Below are 16653 nucleotides of genomic sequence, written 5' to 3'. Positions count from 1 at the left end.
CTGTTGGATCTGGGCAAAGGCAACTGAAAAATTTCTGCACTGAATTCATTTTTAAAAAAAATGATATAGCCTTTAAAAAATATTTACTTATTTATTATTTTGGTTGTATTGGTCTTAATCGAGGCATGCCGTATCTTTGTTGGGTCATGCAGGATCCTTCGTCACAGCACATAGACTCTAGTCGTGTTGCCTGGGCTCACAAATTGCAACAGGAGGACTTAGTTCTTTGGTGACATGTGGGATCTGAGGTCTGTGAACACGTAGTTCTCTGAACAGGTATCAAGCCACTATTTCTTGCATTGCAAGGGGGATTCTTCATCACTGGGCCACCAGGAACGTCCCTTTATAGTGGATTCATGATTATAGAGTCCCCTGAAAACCGTGAATCAGGGGAATATGTTGAAATATCAAGATTAATGTGAGTTTGGAAGAAGGTGATTCCTACCTTCACAGATGACTTTGAGGGGTTCAAGAATTCACTGGAGAAAATAATTGCAGATGTAATGGAAATAACTAGTAAGCTAGAGTTAGAAGTAGAGCCTGAAGATATGGCTGAATTGCTACAATCATCACAAAGTTGAAATGAATGAGAGTTCATTTTCATTCTTATGGATGAGCAAAGAAAGTGGCTTCTTGAGACAGAAAGTGCTCTTGGTGAAGAAACTATGAAGATGGTTGACAACAAAGGATTTAGAACATAACATATACTTAGGTGAAAAAAGCAGCAGCAGACCGCAGAGGATTAACTAGTTTTGAAAAAACTTCTGCTGTGGGTAAAAACACTGTTAAAGGGCACTGCTTGCTCCAGAGAAATCTGTGAAAGGAAGAGTCAGACGATGTGGCAAATTTCACTGTTGTCTTCTTTTCAGAAATTGCCCTGCCCACCCCAACCTTCAGGAACCGCCACCCTGATCAGTCAGCAGCCATAGACACTGAGACAAGACCCTCCACCCGTAAAAAAGATTTTGACTTGTGAAGACACAGGTGATGCTCAAACTAGGAACACAGTGTTGTTCATTAAACTCTGTATATTATTTATTTAGTCATCAATCTGTTGCACACTTAGACTTCAGACAGCGTCAACAAAACTATATACATAGTGGGAAATGAAAAATTTGTGTGATTCACTATTGTGATATTCAATTTATAGCCCTGGTCTGGATCGCAACCTGGAATATCTCTGAGGTTTTGTAGTATCTACATGGCTTTTCATGGCTGTATCCACGTGGCTTTACATTTTCTATCTGGAACTAACATTGGGTTTGTTGTGTAGTTGTTTGTTGTGTAGGATGGACAACAATCTACTGTTGAGACACAGTGAAATATACATCTCAATATATGATTCAATTTTGTTCCTACAAACAATGTAAGAAAATCCCTGTAATTGCATTTCCTGTACCACTTAATCCTGACTTATTTAAAAGGCTGTCAATTATATGAATATGTGAGGGTATCTCAGCATTTTTTTGGTCAGGTTGATTTTTCAGGATATGTTCAAACTTTTCACAGGTTTATAGTTGTATGAAGACCTTCATGACCTTCTAGAACTAACACCAACAAAGAGGAGCATTTCATCATAGGGGATTGGAAAGAAAAGTAGGAAGTCAATAGATTCCTGAGTCACAGGCAAGTTTGGCCTTGGAGTATAGAATAAAAGCAGGCAAAGGCTATTTTGAGTTTTGCCAAGAGAACACACTAGTCATAGCAAAAACACTCTTCTAACAAATCAAGAGAAGACTCTACACATGGACATCACCAGATGGTCAGTACTGAAATCAGACAGATTATATTCCTTGTAGCCAAAGGTGGAGAAACTCTATACAGTCAGCAAAAGCAAGACTGAGAGCTGACTGAGGCTCAGATCATGAGCTCCTTATTATAAAATTCAGACTTAAATTGAAGAAAGTAGGAAAAACCACTAGGCCATTTAGCTATGACCTAAATTAAATCTCATATTATACAGTGGAAGTGACAAATAGCTTCAAGGGATTATATGTGGTACACAGAGTGCCTGAAGAACTATGGATGCAGGTTCATGAAACTGTACAGAAGGCGCTGACCAAAACTATCCCCAAGAAAATGAAATGCGAGAAGACAAAATGATTGTCTGAAGAGACCTTAGAAATAGCTGAGAAAAGAAGAGACATGAAAGGCAAAGGAGACAAGGAAAGATCTATCCATCTGAATGCAGAATTCCCAAGAAGGGCAAGGAGAGATAAGAAAGGCTTCCTAGATGATCAATGCAAATAGAGGAAAACAATAAAAAGGGAAAGACTAGAGATCTCTTCAAGAAAATTCGAGATATGAAGGGAACATTTCATGCAAAGATGGGCTCAATAAAAGACAGAAATGGTATGGCCCTAAGAGAAGCAGAAGAGATGAAAAGGGGGTGTCAAAAATAGAAGAAGTGCACAAAGGAAAAAGATTTCTTTTTCTTGGGTTTGGAAAAAGAGATAGATGGGTCTTCCATTCCATTCTCCTGAAGATCCTCCTGGGGCTTTTGTTTTTTCTTCTTTTTGGGTCTTTCACTTGTCTCCTCACACTCCTCTGGGGCACTGATATTTTCTGAAGAAGCCAGGGCAATTGCAGCCAGCCTTTTCTTTTCCTTCTTCAAGCATTTCTTCTCTGGTTTCTCAAACTTCCTAGTAATCTCAGCAGCCGCTTCCTCTGCCTGAACCATTGCCTCCTTCATGCCTCCTTTCTTCCAAGGAAGAGCTAGTTAGTAGTGATCTTGAAGAGACAGCTGGTACTGGAAGTCTTCCCAAGAGGAAGAAACCTTTTCCCAAAGAGGAACCAGTTACCCTATTGAGTCATAAAAACAAGAGGGTCCCCAAGAAGAAACGGAAATTGTCTTCCAAGGAGGAGCCACTCAGCAGTGGACCTGAAGAGGCTGCTGCCAGCAGGAGCAGTGGCTCCAAGAAAAAGAAAAAGCTCCAAAAGCTATCCCAGGAAAGTTAGAATGGACATCGTCCTAGTGGGACATAACTTACAGAGGTATTCCCCATCCCATCCCCTAGAGCCCAATAAAAATAAAAACAAATCCACAAGAAAAAAAAAAAAAAAAAAGAAATGAACAAAGAAGATCTTAGTGACCTGGAAAACCACGATGGTCTGGTCACCCATCTAGAGGCAGATACCTTGGAGTGTGAAGTCAAATGGGCCTTAGGAAGAATGACTAAGAACACAGCTAGTGGAGGTGATGGAATTCCAGCTGAGCAATTTAAAATCCTAAATGATGATGTTGTTGAAATGCTGCACTCAATATGCCAGCATATTTGGAAATCTCCACAATGGTCACAGGACTGGAAAAGGTTGGTTTTCATTCCAATACCAAAGAATGTTCAAACTCTCATACCAGGACATTTCACATACTAGCAAGGTCATGCTCAAAATCCTTCAAGCTAGGCCACAGCAGTACGTGGACTGAGAACTTCCCAATGTACACCCTGGATTTACAAAAGACAGGAAGCAGAGATCAAATTGCCAACATTCACTGGGTCACAGAAGTTAAGGGAATTCCAGAAAAACATCTACTTCTGCTTCATTGATTACGCTAGAGCCTTTGACTGTGTGCATCACAGAAAACTGTGGAAAATTCTTAAAGAGATAGGAATACTGAACCACTTTACCTGTCTCCTGAGAAGCCTGTATGCAGGACAAGAAGCAATAGTCAGAACCGGACATGGAAAAATGGAGTGGTTCAAATTGGGAGAGGAATATGTCAAGGCTGTATGTTGTCACTCTGCTTATTTAAATTCCATGCCAAGTACATCATGTGAAATGCCGGGCTGGATGACTCCCAAGCTGGAATCAAGATTGCCGGGAGAAATAACAACAACCTCAGATGTGCAGATGATACCACCCAAATGGCAAAAAGCGAAGAGAAACTAAAGAGCCTCTTGGGGAAGGTGAAGGAGGAGAGTGAAAATACTGGCTTAAAACTGAACATTCTAAAAACTAAGATTTTGGCATCTGGGGCCATCTCTTCATGGCAATAATACGGGAAAAATTGGAAACACAGGCAGAGTTTACTTTCTTGGACTCCACAATCAATGTGGAAGGTGACTGCAGCCATTAAGTTAAAATTAATTTTAACTAAGAAATGAAAACACGCTTGCTCCTTGGTAGAAAAGCTAAAGAAAAGAAAGAAATAAACTTATAGTAGCCTCTACATGTCTGAGTGAGAGGAAGAATCACACATCTTTCACTTTAAATCCAAGGGTAGAAATAGTTAAGCTTTTCAAAAAGACATGTGAAAAGCCAAGACAGGCCAGAAGCAAGGCCTTTTCCACCAAGCAGTTGGTCAAGTTGTGAAAGCAAAGGAAACGTACCTAAAGGAAATCAAAAGTGATCCCCCAGTGAACACAAGCGTGATAAGAAAGCAAAACTGAGCATCAAGGTCAAGTGGTAAAATTGGTTTGAGAAGAAAAAAGAAAGATGCTGGGTAGGACATGCAATGCAAAGACATCACTTTGCAATAAAGGTCTGTCCAGTCAAAGCTATGGATTTTCCAGTAGTCATGCACTTATATGAGAGTTGTACTGTAAAGGAGGCTGAGTGCTGAAGAACTGATGCTTTTGAATTGTGGTGCTAGATAAGACTCTTGAGAGTCGCTTGGACTGCAAGGAGATCAAACCAATCCATCCTAAAGGACATGAGTCTTGAATATTCATTGGAAGGACTGAGGGTGAAGACGAAGCTCCAATACTTTCCTTTCCTGATGTGAAGAGCCAAGTCATTGGAAAAGACCCTGATGCTGGGAAAGACGGAGGGCAGGAGCAGAATAGGGCAACAGAGGATGAGATGGTTGGATGGCATCAGCGACTCAATGGACATGAGTTTGAGCAAACTCCGGAGATAGTGAGAGACAGGGAAGTCTGGTGTGCTGCTGTTCATGAGGTCAGAGAGTTGGACATGACTTAGCGAGCGAACAACAATTCACCATATGGAAACAGCTCAATCAGTGGCCACAAAGTTACAATTTATCTTCTTTATTTGTAGGAATTCATTATCTATTCTGAATATGATCCTCTGTCAATGGGGAAACAAATCTGCTTTTCAAAACAGACATGGTCTGTGCTGTGAAGTCTGACTTCTCCTTAGAGAGGGGGAGGCATAGAGGAACACAGCAGAGTCACTACTGAGGATGCAGATCTTGATGAAATAAAAAACAATTTCAATGCACAAGTTCCAGGATATGTCTTTGGATCCAGGTATCAGGATTGGGATCGACAGCTAGACTGCATATTACTTTAAGAACGTTGTGCTTATTCTCTGCTTCCACAATAAAGGTAGCCCAATCATCAGTTCGATTTAATCCCATAAGGTGGAAAACGGGTGAAATATCCGAGTTCCAGCCTTGATTAGAAAAAGAAACGAAGTATTTATGTCTTTTGCAATAGCAAGATACTGACTTAAATATTCGTATTAGGAAATAAAATGACTAAAAGAGACATTCAGGCATAATATTTTGTTTTTTTGAAAATACCATGAAGTTGTTTCTCTGAACGTAGAAAGAATCCCTGAGTCCTGTAATAGAAGATGGTATTTTTCTTGCATTATCATCACTTGCAACAATGAGACTGCCATACAGAGAAGAGTCTGATTTTTCACAAACTAGAAGACAGAAAGTGTCCTATGTGTGGAGGTCTCTTGTTCAAGTAGCTGAACATTTCATTGCAGGGATTCCATCACTTAGCACCAAGAGAAAGAGGTAAAATCGGTTGGGGGAATAAAAAGAGACTGACGAGTCTGTTCCCAGATGTGGCAAGAGACACGAGACAGTGCAGCCACTTGTCATCACAATCGGAAGGCAGGCCCGGAACTCCTGGGGCTGACCTCCTGGCTCTAAAGTGAACAGAAGGGGAACCAAGGCGGCCAAGCAAAGACTGAGTCCTGAGGCCAGAGAGCACCTGTCGGGCTTCCTGGGAGCACCGTCTCCTGCAAAAAAGAAAGGGGCGTTGGTCCAGGATGCTGAGGAATCCTGTCACTTTCCTGGGGCTGCCCCTCCCCAGCCCCGCTACAGCCCCGCCCTCACTGAGGGGCTCCTATGTCCCCCACCCCAACGCCCACCTCAGGCCCAGCAGTTTCTTATCGCCTCCTCCTTCCTTCCTGCATCACAGAGTCACCCCAGGCCGTGACACCCCCTGCTCAGGCTCAGGACTGGAGCCAGTGAGGAATCAACCTGCTCCCTTCACTCAGGTCCGGATCCTCCCCGAGGGGGCTTAAAGGGCCAGGGAGCAGGTCCCCGGAGGAAGGGCCTTGCTTCCTGACAGCCTTGGGGGGCTGCAGGCAAACCTCCTTCCTTCGCTCCCCTCCAGCCTCTGAGCCAGCATCACACACAGCTCTCAGGACCAGGGTCCCTGCCCCCATCTCTTCCTGGTCCCGCCTAGCTGGGCGCCTCCAACCCAGCTCAGGCCCATCACCCCCAGGCACCTCTGCTCAAGGCAGGGACGCTCAGTGATGGAGGCTCCGGGTCCCCAGGAGGCTGGCGACGGGCAGGCCACAGGCTGAGTCAGAACTGCTGCTGCCCCAGGAGCTCAGGCCTGGCCTCGCCCTTTCCCACAGTCTCTGCTGGGGGCTCCTGCCTTGCCTGCTTGACCTAAACCACTTCCGGTGAGAATGGGCCTTTGGAGCTGGGTCTGCAAAGGTCTTCCCACCCCTTCCTCCTGGGATGAGAGCCCGGCCCCTCTCATCTTGGCCCCTGGGTGGGTCCCCTCCCCGCTGACACGTCATGTGGAGCCCCCATGCTGCTCTCAGTCCCTGTGAGTCCTGCCCTCACCCTGAGCGCCTGCTGTTCTCACACCACCCACCCTGGGCCCTGCCAGCCCGCAGTCTGGGCTCAGTCAGGGGACGTGGCCAAACCCTTTCAGCATCAATAGGCCCTCAGCCTAGTGCGGGTCCCTCCCTTTTCACAATGTCAACTGATAGTGAGGACCTCTCAGAACTCAGGGCTGAGTTCTGCTCAGGTGATATGGGGTCTATTCACCTGCTCATTTCCAGGATGAGGAGACTCAGTGAGGCACAGGGGTCGGCTGGGATTCACCTCCCCCTCCTCACACCAGGCTCTGTGCCCCTGCCTTCCCTGTGGATTCTACCCTCAGTACCTGCTCCTGGAAAGGACTCAGCCCAGGAAGCCAGTTATGATGAAACTGGTGAGGACCACGGGGAGGATCCAGGCTTTGGGCTTGATGGCTGTGGCCCTGGGCTGGAATCTAGGGGGGCCCGTGGTCGGTGATGCTGCAAGGAGAGTAAGAGTGAAGGCTTTGTCCAGACCCTGAACTCGGCAGATGCCTCCTCGCCCCCCTGACTCTGGTACCCCTACTGTGCAGACAGTTTACACCCATCACATGGAGGCCTCTCTGATAGGTCCTCAGGCCAGATGGGGGGAAGGGAGGAGACCAGTCCTCACGGGGCTCTGAAAGCTAAAGGGGAGCAAGGTTTCCAACACAGCCACTCAGTCCTGCTGTGACATCAGAGACGGTGACATGAGGATGGAGTCCTCAGGAGCTGACAGCAGAGGTGGTATTGAGAGATTTCCAGAAGGAGGATTGGTGACATTTGAAAAATGATTCTGGAAAGAGATTTTTGATCTCTTTTTGAGATCAAATTTTTGATCCCAGAACTCAAAAAGATGTCTACAGGTTTCGCATCAGCAAAAATCCATGTTCAGTTGTCCAAAGGCCTGTGCTGTGAGGAGAGACGTCAGGAGGTGGAAGAGGAAGGAGTATGACAGAGCTTCCCCGGGTCATTGTCCTCCCAGGACAGCTCACCTCCGATGGATCACTTCCTCACACATGCACACACACACACACACACACACACACACACACACACACACTCACACAGGGTCCATGTCACCATAAGGGGACTGTCACTTTCCCCTCCCTTCTCACTTACCCGAGGTCTTCAACATTTTCTCCCAGAGCACCATGAAATCCTGAAGCCAGGCCCGACAGTCTAGCATGGAGACCCTCATCAAGAAGTCGGTCACAGCTCTGTCATTCTCCCACTTCTCTTTCATCCATCTGCCTCCAGGGTGATCCACTCTCCAGTGTCCATTCTCTGAATCAAAGTGGAGGCTCATTTGTCCATTCAAGCCAAACTGCCAGGATCCACTGATGTGTCTGTCATCCTCACAGCGACATGTCATCCTGGCCTGCAGGGTGAGAGGGTCTGCTCCCACCGTGGGAAAGAAAGAGCTCAGCCTCTGGGCTTGACAGATTTTTTGCCCCACCTGGGTCCACCTCCCCTGGGTCCACCTCCCCTGGGTCCAGCTGATCTGGCCCTGGTCTTTCATGCAACACCTGCTCTTTTCTCATGATGACTAGGGAAGGACCAATATCCAGCTGTATTTTAAAGCCCCAATCTGCTCCTCCTGTACTTGGACTTTCTAACTCACCCGTGACCCTGGGTTTCTCCAGTGTAAAGTCATACAGTAGGTCCCTGATGTCTCTGAGAGTTTCGATCTGTGTTTCCCAGGACTTCGTGGTTTTCACTTTTTCTCCCAATGGACTTGTGAATATGATCTTAGCATGACCACAGTCATAGGAGAGAAAAACCTCTCTATCCACATGGCCTTGAACCTCACACCACAGCTGTCCAGGTCTGGGCTGAGGATCGATGGTGAAATTATAGGACAGAGAGTGAGCGTCTGTGAAGGCAAACCGCAGAGAGGGTGAGTTTGGGAGAAGAAGACCCATAGGCCTCCTCGCCCAGGGCTGTGGCAGCAGAGGAAGTCTGCAGGCTGGGCTGACAGAGCAGGACCCCTGCCTGCCCCACCCCTCACCAGGCACGACTGAGGAAGACGACGAAGTCTCAGGCAGGCAAGAAACCCCACAGCCCTGGATACGCCCCGTTTCCACTCTGCTCACAAGCTCCGCACGTGGCACGAACTGACACATGTTTCTCAGAGATGGGCCAGGCTGGTTCAGAAGGAAAGGCCCAAACCCAGGATGTCAGATTCTCTTTGAGTGTCTGTGGGAGATGCAGAGTGTAAGAGGGCTGTTCCTGAGGACGCGGATCACAACCAGTGGGGGTGTGGGTGGGGAGGTTGAACACAGAACCCAAAGCTGGAGAAGGGAGAGTTTATAATTACGGGTCACTGGGCTTAGCAAGGCCGGGGAGACGCTGCTGATCTCCCACTAGGATGGGTCTTGGAAGCCTGGAGAAAGGCCTGGCCCACAGGGCATGAAAGAGCAAGTCCAGAACTTCCGAGGCAGGTGGTGGAGGAGGGGATCCAAGGCTCAGAGAAGTGAATCTGCAGGGCGGACACAGTGTGAAAGGGCAGGAGTGTATGCAGTCCACCAGCTCCATGGGAAAGCCTGATGGACTCTATGGAGCCCGAGAGCAAAGCGTGGATGAGAAGCATCTCCAATAGCTCCAGGATGACTTTTGCAGAAGATCAGGGATGGTGGTAGGAGTGGTGTTTCTGTGGGCTTCCATCAGGAACATGGATGGAAGTTGTAGAAAAATCAGATTCCGGGTGGGGGTGCTCTAGGTCAGCAGAAAAGTAGGTGCAGGAGTCAAAGTGATTGGAGAGTCTCAGTGCCAGCCAGGGCCTGACTGCAGAGAAAATGATGCCGGCTCATAGCACAGGGTGATGCTAAAGGCAAACAGATGGGCAGGAACCTAGATACAAGCTGTACCATACAACCTGGATGATCAGGAAGCCAAAAGCAGCCATCACTACCAAACATCTGATCCAGGCCCATTTTCCAGATCTGAGCCACTTCTCAGAAGGTATCACCAGAGAAAGAAGCCATGTTCTAAAGGGGAGGGCCCTTTCATCACCACATCTAGTGCAAAAGTCCTTCCATTCTTTCCCAAAGAGCCACGTCATTATTCACTCGGGTAAGTGAACCTGCAGAAGCAGAAATTACACTCACACTCACATTGCACCTAGTGTGTTTCTAGTATCAGGCACAGGAACGGTAGCATCATCAGTTCAGTTCAGGTCAGTTCAGCTCAGTCGCTCAGTCTCTCAAAAAGAGAGAGATGAGAGAACAGTCTCCAGTCGCATACGCGAAGCCCCATAACAAAAGACGGGACTTGCCAAGAATTGGCAAGGCATACTGTAAGCTCCTTGGGACCGCCCTCTAAGTGTTAGTAAGGAATTAACTACTCCTTCAGGTGCACGCCTTCAGTTCAGTCGCTCAGTCGTGTCCTTCTCTTTGCGACCCCACGAATCGCAGCACGCCAGCCCTCCCTGTCCATCACCAACTCCAGGAGTTTACTCAAACTCATGCCCATCGAGTCAGTGATGCCATCCAGGCATCTTATCCTCTGTCGTCCCCTTCTCCTCCTGCCCCCAATCCCTCCCAGCATCAGGGTCTTTTCCAGTGAGTCAACTCTTCACATGAGGTGGCCAAAGTATTGGAGTTTCAGATTCAGCATCAGTCCTTCCAATGAACACCCAGGACTGATCTCCTTTAGGATGGACTGGTTGGATCTCCTTGCAGTCCAAGGGACTCTTGAGAGTCTTCTCCAATACCACAGTTCAAAAGCATCAATTTTTCGGTGGTCAGCTTTCTTCACAGTCCATCTCTCACATCCTTACATGACCACTGGAAAAACCATAGCCTTGACTAGACAGAACTTTGTTGGCAAAGTAATGCCTCTGCTTTTTAATATGCTATCTAACTTGATCATAACTTTCCTTCCAAGCAGTAAGTGTCTTTTAATTTCATGGCTGCATTCACCATCAGCAGTGATTTCGGAGCCCCCCAAAATAAAGTCTGACACTGTTTCCACTGTCTCCCCATCAATTTCCCATGAAGTGATGGGACTAGATGCCATGACCTTAGTTTTCTGAATGTTGGGCTTTAAGCCAATCTTTTCACACTCCTCTTTCACTTTCATCGACAAGCTTTTTAGTTCCTCTTCACTTTCTGCCATAAGGGTGGTGTCATCTGCATATCTGAGGTTATTGATATTTCTCCCGGCAATCTTGATTCCAGCTTGTGCTTCTTCCAGCCCAGCATTTCTCATGATGTACTCTGCATAGAAGTTAAATCAGCAGGGTGACAGTATACAGCCTTGACGGACTCCTTTTCCTATTTGGAACCAGTCTGTTGTTCTGCCGGAGCCTGCCGGCAAACGAACTGGTCGAGAACGCAATTACCAGAGTACCTAGGAAATAAAACTCAGAAAGATGGGGTTGAGAGGGACAGAGTCAGCTTGTGTCTGATTCTGACAACTTTATTGAAGAATACCACACCTATATATATGTTAACAGGAGTTACTAAAAATAGATCGAGGGTTTGCATACGTGCAGAGCTACAGGCACAGATGTTTTCAATTCCTACACTTAAGATCAGTAAAGCATTATCCTAGCGCCCAACATGATTAATATCAATAGAACATTAACTAGATAGAAAACAGGCTTCAAGCATGACGAGTTTATCAGCACCAGGAAAACAGGTGAAAGGTCACCGGGGTGTTTTTTCCCTGAAGGAGACAAATGCCAGTCTATACTTTAACAAGAAGGGGTGGCAGGACAAAGAGAGACCTTTTGTTCTCTCTTAGGGCCGTAAGGGGCCTGTACGTTCAGGCTGGCTCCCTGCATTGTTCCATGTCCAGTTCTAACTGTTGCTTCCTGACCTGCATACAGGTTTCTCAAGAGGCAGGTTCGGTGGCCTGGTATGCCCATCTCTTTAAGAATTTTCCACAGTTTTTTGTGACCTACACAGTCAAAGGCTTTGGCATAGTCAATAATCCAGAAATAGATGTTTTGAAACTCTCTTGCTTTTTCGATGATCCAGTGGATGTTGGCAATTTGATCTCTGGTTCCTCTGCCTTTTCTAAAACCAGCTTGAACATCTGGAAGTTCACGGTTCACGCATTGCTGAAGCCTGGCTTGGATAATTTTGAGCATTACTTCACTAGAGTGTGAGATGAGCGCAATTGTGCTGTAGTTTGAGCATTCTTTGGCATTGCCTTTCTTTGGGATTGGAATGAAAACTGACTTTTTCCAGTCCTGTGGCCACTGCTGAGTTTTCCAAATTTGCTGGCATATTGAGTGCAGCACTTTCACAGCATCATCTTTCAGGATTTGAAATAGCTCAACTGGAATTCCATCACCTCCACTAGCTTTGTTCGTAGTGATGCTTTCTAAGGCCCACTTGACTTCACATTCCAGGATGCCTGGCTCTAGGTGAGTGATCACACCATCGTGATTATCTGGGTTGTGAAGATCTTTTTTGTACAGTTCTTCTGTGTATTCTTGCCACCTCTTCTTAATATCTTCTGCTTCTGTCAGGTCCATACCATTTCTGGTCCCCCTTGTTGAAATGATGCTCGGACTACCAGGGTATTAATGGACAGCAGTTAAAGCTCTGCTTACGGTGGTTATCACTGGGTCCAGTGATCACACAGCCGTCATTTCACATACTCTGGACTTGTGACATGCATGGAGACCTGAGTAGCTAGTAAATTATCATGGATTGAAGGCTTCTATATTAGTGAATTCCAGATTCAGACTTCAGACCCTACCTCCCCACCCCCAATAGTACGTGTACACAATATCCTGGAGGAAATAGAGAGACAAGTAACCAAGCTACAACCTCTGGAGGGCTTCAGGGGTGTGGTCCCTATCCTAGCTCCAGTTAATTACCACTGTGGCCATAGGTTTCCTGTAACGGTACATAAGAAATATTTTAGGCTTCACACACCCTAGGTCTCTGCTGCAATTTGCTGTCCCAGGACAAAAGCAGTCACAATTGGTAAACGACGAGCATGGCTGGAGCTGTTTCCTGGGCAGATGACCCAGGAGAACCAGTGACATCAGAGGTAACTGTGGTCAGAAAGGTGTTATGTGCCATTTTCTACTTGAAGACTCACAACACAGACCCTGAGTGTCCTGAAGCTAGGCCATGTCACTTCCAGTGGGGAAAATCACACTATTTAAATGTGACTCCTGGTGTGATCCTGGGGCCTGGCAGAGATGCGGTCTCTGGTCATGGAATGTCACAGTTGCCCATCGTGATGTGGGTTCATCAACCCCTAATCATTAGTTATGCTAAACCAGCCAGCACAGGATAGAAGTGATTATGTGTTTTGGCATAATAGGGCCACAGGGAGCAAACAAGACCCACCAGCAGCTGGCCTAGATGTGACACTAGAATTGTTATCTGGCCACTATCCTCTCCTCACACCTGTGGCTTCCCCTAAGGCACTTTGGACCAAGGCAGCTACTCTGCAGCAAAGGAGAGGGGGGCATTAGCCCATAACTGCTGGACCATTTTTGTTTCCTAAGAAAAAGTACTGCATGTTGAAGGCAAAACATTTCCAAAACTAGTGAAAGAAAGCAAAACTTTAAAGGTGAATCACATGCATTATCTTGTAGAAGTTAAGAAAATAAAAAGCAGTTGGTAGTAAGATTGTTAGTTCAAATATGTGTGTTTAAACAATTTTTAAAATATTTTGTAAGAAAATACCTATACCTCAAGGCAACTATGTGTAAATAATTTACACAATTTCAGATAAAGCTAATAAAAGTGATGTTGAGAATGTATTCCACATCATTATGTCTGTCTTCAAAAGTTCAGATGCTAAAGCATTCCTAAGGCACGTTGTTCTGGAAGACAAATGTACCTCTGTGATGCTGGGTTATGTATGTGACAGGCTGGCTCCAAGCGGGTCTCGACAGGCACCTTCCTCCTGACACTGGGGGACTGTGACAGGAGAGTCAGACACAGGCCCACAGGGCTGCACAGACCTCTGTGAGACACCAGGCCTTTGCTGGAACTACACCTCTCCTCTGGATCGAAGGCCCAGCACAACCCATCACATAAATGGTTCATCAGGACAGTTGATAGCATGGGCTATTTGGTAACCCTCTATCAGGTACTCAGCCACATCAAACAGGTAGATGTCCACTTAGGGCATTTGGCCAGAGTCATAAACACCTGGGCTCTTTTAGTAGCAGCATGCTGACTTCTTAGTTGTGACATTCAGGATCCAGTTCCCCCACCAGAGATTGAACCCAGGCCCCTGCATTGGGAGTCTGGAGTCTTAGCCACTGGATCACCAGGGAAGGCTGGAGAACTCATTATTAACCAGACTTTCAAACATCGTCTATGGATCTTGTGTTTTTCTTGTTCCCCAGACAGTGAGAGTCCCTGGAGAACAAGACTCTGGAGAGGAACTGGCTTTGCTCTTAACTTGAAGTTGTTCAATGACAGAGCGCCTAGCTGCCAGGTCTTTGTGGAGGACTTCCTTCTGACCAGGTAGCTCATTCCACAGGCAATCTGAGCAGTCATGTGAACTAGCTTTTGTTGAGAAGTTGCCTGTGGACTGATGGCCCCTACATATTTGCACTGTCATAGAAACAATGTAAGGTACCCCCAGTTCATGTAAGGCAATCCACCATGGGCTTTTCCCCTTCTTCTGTTCACACGTGGGTAATAGGAAGATTTCTGTGATGAAGATCTAGCTTACAACTTTCAGGGAGCGGCGTTATCACCTGAATTTCAGAAGCTTGGTCTTTGTTTTTACAAATGCTTGTTGCTCTTTATCTGGATCTTTTTCATCTACATAACCCCCATGGAAAGTACACCAAAAGACATCTTCTTAGAGTACATCTTTTGAGTTCCTCTCCCTGGAAAGATACTTTGATACCATTCACTTAGCTTTGGCCTCCAAAAGAGTGACACTTCTCGAGTCCTACTCCTCTACCCACAAGGGAGGATAACTGGAGATGGGGGCTGTACTGTTGGGTGTGTTCCCTCTCACATACTGAGACATCTGGGGACGACTGGGACTGAGACAGCCCTTGGGAACTACTGCTGGTGCTGATGCTATCTTCCAATTCAATCCTTCTCACATTATGAAGATGCAAAACAGCTAATACTAGTGCTACAAGAAATATACCTGGACAGCAAATCCCTAGGCTGATATAAAACACACGTGTAGACACGGCTGGAGCCGCATGTACAGGATCATAAATGGGTTCCTCTGCTGGTCGTTTTGTCCAAGGCTGAAGTTTTACTTCCTCAATTTCTGGATCGCAGCTCTAAGACTGTGAAGCTTTCAGAAGGTACTGTCAAGTTGAGCTGCATTTAGAATCACAACTTCAGAATCTACTTTGCCAGGACAGGACAGCTCGAGCCCAAACGCTGATACAGTGCCTGGGAGTTTCTGGGGCAGGGGGCACCGGGGCGGCAGGCAGCCTAGCGGACCCAAGCGGCACCGGCGGAGGCCTTTGGAATACCGGTCCCCGGACACCGGCCCGCACATCCGTCCGGCTCGGAGCTCCAGCCTCCACCGCCCAGAAGAAGCTAGGCCGCCCGCCGCCCGCCGCCCCCGCCCAACCCCGCCCTAGCTGCCGAGCTCTCCTAGCCCTGGACGCCCTGCAGGTGTTAACTGATCGGTGATAAAGAGCGCTGGTCCTTCAAGGGCCGACAGCAGTAGGGAACAGAAGGGGCTCTGCGCTCAGATCGCGGGCTTGTGCTTCTCGGGGCGGCTCTGGGTCCCTTCCCCGCGGGGAGGCAGACTGGTCCCAGCCCGCCGGGCTCCAGGACTCCCACTTCCCAAGGGGCAGGCTGGGCCCTGGGGGGCCTCAACAGCATTCCCTGTAGCGTCCCGGCCCCCTCTTCTCCTAGCGTCACCTCCCAAATTCCCGCATTACTGCTTCACCCAAGGCACCTTGTTCTGCCCGGGAGAGCCACCGAGGGGTATAGGGGCCAGGGGAAGGGAGAGAGGAGGGGGCGGCGGCGCCATCGCGAAAGAAGTTTCGCGAATCCCCGCGCACACCACCATCCCTGTTTAGGTTTTAACTCACCCAACTTCCCCGCGGCCCACTCCCCCGCAGATTCCCCGGCGGAACTCACCGCCGTGCGTCCCGCTGAACCAGACAATCAGAAGCAGGACCAGGAAGCCAAGACAGGCCTCCGGGCCACCCATCTCTCCCTTTGCCACCTGGATCTCGATTTTGCTGGAGAGGAGGGTGCCAGGTCAGCGCAGCGGATCCTTTCCGGGAAGGCAAGCTCTGCACTTCAGTTGGACCCAGAAATTCCCCTGCGGGGAGGCCACGCCCCGGGGCCTGGCTAGCACCCGAGTCACCATCCTTCCTGCACTCTGCCCCACTCGCCTCTGCAGGGACTGTTGCCATGGCCTCCTCCTCCCACTGCTTGGAGCTGTACTTGAGCTGTGCTTGGGCTGATAGCCAGACTCTTCCTAGTTAGATCATGTTGTCATTTTGGTCTCCCTAATTAATACAAATTGATCAGAGGTCAGGGAAGAATTTCTGTCAAGAAGGTCATGGAAGGGAGAGCTCAGGGCTTCCTCCTTCCCCATCCTGAGCTTGCCTTGGATGATCACTGACCTTGTCACTGTACTGAGTTTCCTCAGGGTTCCCCACACCATCTTAGGAAAACCTGAAGGAGCTTTTCAGCCAACCCAGTTACTGTTTCCGGTGCCAGTTCCAGTGGCAACGTAATGATAAACGTTGTCTGTGCCCCGACCCTTCCACTGACCTGCCCTTCTCTCATCTCTCTCCCTCTCCTCGGAATTCCTGAGTCCCACAGACACAGCAGTATTGAAATTAGGCCTGTTCATCACCCTGCAAATGTGCTTCGGTCCCATGTGTTTATTTTTCTTTCAAAATGTCAATGCCAATGCACTTTGAAGAAGGATTCTGTGTAATTCTACAGG

The 16653-nt window shown here is 47.6% G+C and overlaps 1 protein-coding gene and 1 pseudogene across 1 annotated transcript in view; both read right to left on the bottom strand.

Annotated features, from left to right (window-relative positions):
- LOC136165152 (UL16-binding protein 3-like) overlaps nt 1–15989 on the bottom strand; it is a 58435-nt gene extending 42446 nt beyond the window's left edge. The window contains exons 1-4 of the mRNA XM_065931146.1: nt 15831–15989; nt 8402–8653; nt 7900–8175; nt 7107–7239 (exon numbers count right to left, since the gene is read on the bottom strand). Of these exons, the coding sequence (XP_065787218.1) occupies nt 7124–7239; nt 7900–8175; nt 8402–8653; nt 15831–15903 (717 nt within the window). The 5' untranslated portion in view covers nt 15904–15989 and the 3' untranslated portion in view covers nt 7107–7123. The remainder of the gene's footprint in view (nt 1–7106; nt 7240–7899; nt 8176–8401; nt 8654–15830) is intronic.
- LOC136162856 (tyrosine-protein kinase RYK-like) lies at nt 13726–15237 on the bottom strand (annotated as a pseudogene).
- Nucleotides 15990–16653: the final 664 nt, after the last annotated feature.

Source organism: Muntiacus reevesi, chromosome 3 (genome assembly GCF_963930625.1).
Source record: "Muntiacus reevesi chromosome 3, mMunRee1.1, whole genome shotgun sequence".
Classification (NCBI taxonomy): Eukaryota; Metazoa; Chordata; class Mammalia; order Artiodactyla; family Cervidae; genus Muntiacus; species Muntiacus reevesi.
This window is presented reverse-complemented; position numbering and strand designations above follow the sequence as displayed.